This window comes from Pyrus communis, chromosome 4 (genome assembly GCF_041283825.1).
Source record: "Pyrus communis isolate YQ-2024b chromosome 4, ASM4128382v1, whole genome shotgun sequence".
NCBI classification, from domain to species: domain Eukaryota; kingdom Viridiplantae; phylum Streptophyta; class Magnoliopsida; order Rosales; family Rosaceae; genus Pyrus; species Pyrus communis.
In genome coordinates, this window is record NC_142568.1 from 12,261,816 (window position 1) to 12,269,347 (window position 7,532).

General features: G+C 47.3%; 1 protein-coding gene across 1 annotated transcript; it reads right to left on the minus strand.

Annotated features, from left to right (window-relative positions):
• Positions 1-565: 565 nt before the first annotated feature.
• Positions 566-6,494, minus strand: LOC148697459 (uncharacterized). Its single transcript, XM_088691929.1, has 2 exons — positions 5,315-6,494; positions 566-826 (listed from the first exon to the last, which is right to left on the minus strand). Exons 1-2 carry the CDS (start codon positions 6,492-6,494, stop codon positions 756-758), a joined length of 1,251 nt encoding a protein of 416 aa, XP_088548055.1. The 3' UTR covers positions 566-755.
• Positions 6,495-7,532: the final 1,038 nt, after the last annotated feature.

Below are 7,532 nucleotides of genomic sequence, written 5' to 3' on the forward strand. Positions count from 1 at the left end.
AATACAATCTAACCCCTCGCCGTAAAACCTGTATACTTCCCAGAAAATAAACATATGTACATATGTATAAACATGCACAACATGCTCAAGGATATGCCAATCATGCTCAAGATATGCCATGCCAAAGCCTCAATATGAATGTAAGTGCCCAGGTATAAATCATATCAACATCATGACATCTGGCAGCCGGAGTCACCTAACGTGACCTGTACGGCTGCATCTAGAGCTCAAATCTCAACTCTAAACTGAACCTGCCCACGAGTCGGAACCACTCAAGGTGGTCTGTACGACAGGCCTGGGTGTAACATATATATATATACGCTCTAGTGCTACGATCACGTGAAGACTGTGCGACTAATCGCGGGTTACCTACGAGTCGGAACCACCTAATGTGGTCTGTACGACAGGCCTATGCACCTAACTTGGATCCAAGCTGAGCGTGTGGTGCGGGAGGTGAACATCACGTGAAGGACTGTGCCCTACTCTGGGCGGGAGCACTAACACCGGGGTGCAGGTTATGAGCTCTCTAGGCATCTCAAACCACTACTGAAACATAAACGTGAATGTCACTTACCTGGCACTTACCTGCGCGTCCACAGCACCCAATATGCATATGTATATGTATGCCACTAATAATGCATGCAATGATGCGTAAACGATAATAATAAAGTGCATGGCATAATGTAAATAACCCTTTTTAATCAATTTCTGGGAATATAAATGTATATAGGTATATACGGAAAACAAAAGCCCACTCACTGGTATGTAGAAGGGTCGTAGCCCCCTTGTCTCGCGTGTGCACGCTCGTCCTCTGGGTACGTGTCACCTAGATGCGAAACAACTATAAAAACGTTAACTTTAAAGCACATAACCCGTTTCTCGTAATAACTTCTCATACATTGCTCAAAATGGACAAATGAATATACCCACGTGCTCTACACAACCTCAGGATCACAACCATATTTTTAAAATAATTTTTGGACCCCACACGCGCCCCCACGCGCCAGCACAGGCACGGACCTACGCGCCCCCCACGCGCGGCCACGTGCCAGGCACACTGACGGTGTCAACAGACGCCGTCAGGAATATTCCGTTAAACTGACGGAATATTCCGTTAAAACTAACCGGATCCGTTAACGGCGTTAGGAATATTCCGTCAGAATTGACGGAATATTCCGTCGCCTTCTTCATTCGATCGCCAGCGACGTCGCCGGCGCCGGAAACTGGGAAAACCTGCAACTTGGGTTTTCCCGCTCATTTTTCATCCGTTTTTCGTGAATCTTGGACCAAATGAAAGCCCTAGACTAGTAGAACATGTCCCAACAAGTTTTAAGGGCTAAAACTAAGAGATTATACCTGTCCAAAAACTCCAAGTTCGGCCAACTTCGAACCAGGCCTTCCCGACGTCCAAATTCGTCCAACGAGCTACTCCGACGCTCCTGGGAACCTCACCAACACATCTACAAGCTTCAAAAGTCCAAAAACTCAATGTATAATTTTTGCATGAACAGTACCCAATTCGGCCATTGTTGAATCAACGTGAAAACGAAGTATTCCTCACCTGAAAATGGTATGGTTGTGCTCGCCTCGACCTCACGAGTTGAATGGTGTCTTTGGTTCCTTCAATCTGTGATGGTTTAGGTGCTTTTGATGTTTGTCCGTACGTCGAAGGAAGAAGAAGAAGAAGAGAAGAGAGAGAGAGACACGGGACAGAGGCAGAGGGAGAGGGAGAGTGTGGCAGTGTGTGTGTGAGTTGTCCAACACCTGCCACCCCACACAAACAACCCACAACGTGCCAAAAACGAACTAGGGGTAACATCGTAAATTCACACGTGCGTTTCGAAAGTTCCGGGACGGGATGTCACAACCTTCCCACCTTAATAGAATTTCGTCCCGAAATTCAAAACAACCAAGCAGCAGCCCCTAGTGGCCAAAGAACAAACGAGGATACAAATCCCTCATTCGATCTTCTGTCTCCCACGTTGCTTCCTCAACTGAATGATTCCTCCACAAAACCTTCACTAAATTCACTGTCTTGTTCCTCAGAACCTTCTCTTTCCAATCTAGTATCGTCACCGGCTCCTCGTCATACGTCAAATCTGGGTTAATCTCAAGCGGTTGAGGAGGTATCACATGAGATGGATCAGCAACATAGTGTCGGAGCATAGACACGTGAAAAACATTATGCACTCTAGCCAACTCCGGAGGCAACTCCAACCTGTAAGCTACCTCACCAACTTGTTCTGTGACCACGTATGGTCCGATGTACCTGGGACTCAACTTCCCCTTCTTTCCGAACCGCACAACACCTCTCCACGGTGAAAGCTTCAGAAATACCCAATCTCCGACCTCATATGCTCTGTCCGTCGCATGCCGATCCGCTAGACTCTTCTGCCTGTCCTGAGCTGCTTTCAGGTTAGACTTGATCACCTGAACGTTCTGAGTAGTCTCCTCAACAATCTCTGGACCTACTAAGACTCTTTCTCCAACCTCTGACCAACACAACGGTGTGCGACAAGCTCTGCCATACAAGGCCTCAAATGGCGCCATGCCAATGCTCGAATGAAAACTGTTGTTGTAAGCAAATTCCATCAAATCTAACCGCTGGTGCCAAGCGTCACCAAACTGCAACACCGAAGCTCGCAGCATATCCTCCAAGGTCTGAATAGTTCTCTCTGACTGTCCGTCTGTCTGTGGATGATACGTCGTGCTGTAAAGTAATCTCGTGCCCAAAGCTTCCTGGAAAGCTACCCAAAACTTCGATGTAAATCGTGGATCTCGATCCGAAATAATACTCACAGGGACACCGTGGTACTTCACAACCTTCGAGATGAAGAACTCCGCTAAACGGCTCAAAGAATACTTCTCTCTCACTGGAATAAAATGAGCCGACTTAGTGAGTCGATCAACGATCACCCAAATGCCGTCAAAGCCATTATGTGTACGCGGGAGCTTGTACACAAAATCCATGGTGATATTTTCCCATTTCCACTCGGGAACGGGAAGCGGCTGCAACAACCCAAACGGCTTCTTCCTTTCTGCTTTAACTTGCTGACAAACAGCACATCTGCTTACATACTCGGCTATCTCCCTCTTCATACCCGGCCAATAATAAAATGGTCGAATGGTATGATACATTTTAGTAGCTCCTGGATGCATGGCATAAGCCGAGATATGTGCTTCATCGAGAATTTCTTTCTTCAACTCCACACTATTAGGCACGAACATCCTACCCTCGAGCATCAACATGCCATCTGAATCCCGAACTCTGAGGTCTCGCCTCCTTCCTTGCTCTCGAGCTTGAATAAGTTCTTGAGTCTCCTGATCAGCTACTTGGGCTTCAAGCACCCGATCAACAAGTATCGGCCTAACTTGGAAATTAGCAAGTAATGCCACATCTCGATCTTCAGCTTCTAGCCTCACTCCCGTAGCACGCAAGTCCACCAAAAGAGGAACACGACTAGCGTACAATGCATTAATACGGCCCTGTGACTTCCTGCTAAGTGCATCAGCCACTACGTTCGCACGACCAGGATGATAATCAATCGTGCAATCGTAATCGCTGAGCAACTCCAACCACCTCCGCTGACGAAGATTAAGTTCCTTTTGGGTGAAGAGATACTGGAGACTCTTGTGATCTGTAAAGATCCTGCACTTCTCTCCGTAAAGATAGTGTCTCCACAATTTCAACGCAAAAATGATAGCAGCCAACTCCAAATCATGTGTAGGGTAATTCGACTCATGAGGTTTCAACTACCGCGAAGCATAAGCAATCACCCTACCATGCTGCATTAACACACATCCCAGACCATTCAAGGAAGCATCGCTATAAACCTCGAAATCACCACTATCGTCTGGGAGTGCCAAAACAGGTGCATGAGTGAGACAATGCTTCAACTGCTGGAAACTCTGCTCACACCTATCATCCCACTCAATTTGACATTCTTCCTCGTTAACCTCGTCAGTGGTAAGGCAATCACCGAAAAATCCTTAACGAATCTCCGATAATACCCTGCCAATCCAAGGAAACTTCTCACCTCGGTGACGGTTCGCGGTTGCTCCCAACTCTCTACCGCTGCAACCTTCTGAGGGTCAACCAAGATACCCTGAGCAGAAATGACGTGTCCCAAGAACGCAACTTGGTCTAACCAGAACTGGCACTTGCTAAACTTAGCATATAGTTGGTGTTCCCTCAACCTCTTCAACACCAAAGTAAGATGTCGAACATGCTCCGCTTTCGACTTAGAATACACCAGAATATCGTCAATGAAGACAATGACAAATCTATCCAAGTAAGGCTGGAATACTCGGTTCATCAAATCCATAAAGGCGGCTGGTGCATTCGTCAACCCAAATGGCATAACCAGAAACTCGTAATGACCATAGCGAGTCCTGAACGCCGTCTTAGGGACATCATCCCTACTGATCTTCAGCTGATAGTAACCAGACCTCAAATCAATCTTAGAGAACACACAAGCACCTCTCAGTTGATCAAACAAATCATCGATACGAGGCAAGGGATAACGGTTTTTAATCGTCACCCGATTGAGTTGCCTGTAATCGATGCACAGCCTCAAAGTTCCATCCTTCTTCCTCACAAACAACACTGGAGCGCCCCAAGGCGAAGTACTAGGCTGGATAAATCCCTTATCCACTAACTCTTGCAGCTGAACTTTCAATTCCCTCAACTCCGCGGGAGCCATACGATAAGGAGTTAAAGAAATAGGATTTGTACCTGGAATCAACTCAATGGTGAACTATACGTCTCGATCTGGGGGTAACCCAGGTAAATCCTCGAGAAATACATCAGGGAAGTGTCTGACCACTCTCACATCCTCAACTCTGTTAGAAACAGCTTCATCTAGCACTACGTGAGCCAGATACCCCTGACAGCCTTTAGATAACAACTTTTTCGCTCGCAGCGCCGAAATAACGCCATGTCTCACCCCACTCTGCTCACCCACGAAAGTAACCACAGGTAGTCCAGGTCGGTGAAACGTAACTACTTTCCCGTAACAGTCAATGTTGGCACGATAGAAGTGCAACCAATCCGTGCCCAGAATCACATCAAAGTCCACAATATCTAACGGGATAAGATCGGCTGACAAGGCAACACCCTCTACGATCACTGGACACCCTGGGTACACACAATCTACAACGCAACTCTCTCCTCTAGGCATAACAAACTCTAAATCATATCCTAGAGGTGTGGGGCGAGGTTGCGTCACTTGAGCAAATGTATGAGAAATTACGGAATGTGTAGCTCCACAATCAATTAAGACTCTAGCAAAACAACCAAGAATGTTCAACGTACCCATAATCAAGTCTGGGTTGTTCTGAGCGTCCTGCAGAGAAATATTGTGAAGACGCCCCTGTCCCTGCTGACGCCCGCCGCGGCCTCTGCCCGCCTGAACGCCGCGTCCCTGAGCACCACGCCCCTGACTGGGCTGGCCCGACTGTCTCGAAGACCCTGCACTGCTAGTGGCAATCTCCCCCTGCTGATACTGTCCTCCCTGATACCACTGTGAACCACCCGCTGGAGCTGGAGGATACGGCATATAGCCGCCTGAATACTGGGGATAGCCACCCTGGGAAAAGGGATCCTGGGGATACTGATACTGCCCCGGAGCATAAGGAACAGCATCACCCTGATAATGATAAGCACCACCTCGACTCGTCTGGCCGTAGCTACTAGTACCCTGAATCTGCTGGAGCGGTGCAGGTGGTGGCATAAAGGTCTGCTGCGGTTTCTGCTGCTGCTGACCCTGGGGACAATTCGCCGCTCTATGTCCCACCTGTCCACACGTGAAGCAACCACTGCTACCACGTCTACACTCGCCGAAATGCCGGTTGTTACACCTGCGGCAAATAGGGGCTCTACCTCGACCACCATCGCCCTGCCTCTGGCCTCTAGCGCCACCAGAAAATCTACCTCCACGACCCTGTCCAATGGCACTGAAGCCACCACTCGAAGAACTAGAACTAGCTCCACCTCTCTTGAAGCTCTGAGTCTGGCGGGGCCCGAGCGATGCCTGACCTTTGCCTTTGTCATCTTTCTTCTGGTTGCCGTCCTTCTCTTCATCAGTATCGCTCGACATATTCTCGGAGTCCTCGATCCTCAATAGTATCTCATAAAAGTCCCGGTAAGTCTCACTGTGGACAGTAGACGCCATAGAACGCCACTTCTTCTTGGTGCCCAGGCGGAAAAGACGGAGCATCTCCGCCGGATTACCAGCGACATCAGGGTGATAACGAGACAAGTCCGTAAACTTACGGTAGTACTCATTCGCTGACATATTCCGCTGTTTTAACTCGGAAAACTCCTGTTTCTTGTGGTCAATATACTCAGGGGGCACATACCTTTTCCTAAACAACCCCGTAAAAACATTCCAATCAATCCTTTGATCCGGAGTCAACCTACGAAGCTCCTGCTCCCACCAAGCTGCTGACTCCGTATCTAGAAACCAAGCGGTCGTCTCGACCCACCTCTCCATAGGCAAGTTCCCCTGATTATGCAGCACCCGGAAAGTCTTCTCTATGTGTTCTAGCCAGCGCTCTGCGCTCTCGGGCCCCTCACTGCACTTAAACTTATCCAACCTCAGATTGTACATGGTCTCCAGAGGAGTCCTCTGGGGAGGGTGATAGGAGCATATTTAGGCGACTTACTTAGCTTGTTTTCGTGCATTTATATTGTTAATTCATAGTTGTTTTAGTCGTTTAAGCCATTTTCGTGTGTTTTTAGGTTCATATGGCTAAGGAAGCAAAAAGATGCATTTTGGAGCATTTTGGAGCAAAATTGGACTTGGAATGGATAGCTTATGTTTGGAGCAAAAGGAATGGACGAAATTGAAGGATTCCTAATCCATTGCAGCCACATGCATTCACATGCATAAATCAGCCACATGCATCTCCCATCACCATATCAGATTTCCATCATATTCACATGCATTCCATCCTTTAAAACATTGCACATGCACTCCCTTTAATTAATTAAGCCACATGCACTCCCATCCATTTCATCATTGCAGCCAACACATGCTTTCACATGCATTTTCAGATTGTCCCCTTGCACATGCAGCCACATATTCATTGCACATGCAATTCCAACCCACATGCATCCTTTAATCATTCAAACATGCAGCCACATTCCCTCCTAGCTGTCATGTTCCCCCCATTTCACCTATAAATAAGCATCCATTGCATTCATTCTCATACACTCTTCCATATTCCAGAAATTCGTCAAAACCTCTCCACACCCTCATTGCAGCCACCAAAACACTTTTCTCCTCCATTGCAGCCACTCCAACCACTCCCCAAACCATTCACACCATCAAACTATCCTTAGACCTTGTGCTACAACGAAGAGGAAGAGAAGAGTGCCTAAACGTTCATACAATTCAAGTTTGAGTTGTTGGAATGTTTAGGTGTTTCTTTGATTTCAATGTTTAATTTCAATACTCTTTGTTTTGTACGTATGAGGAATGGAAGAGAAGAGTGCCTAAACGTTCATACAATTCAAGTTTGAGTTGTTG

Bases quoted from the DNA above. Each gene is read 5' to 3' on its own strand.
- LOC148697459 (XM_088691929.1), bottom strand. From the start codon at position 6,494: ATGGAGAGGTGGGTCGAGACGACCGCTTGGTTTCTAGATACGGAGTCA. The intron at 827-5,314 runs GTACGTTGAACA...TTTCGCATCTAG, and splicing joins CAACCCAGACTTGATTATGG to GTGACACGTACCCAGAGGAC.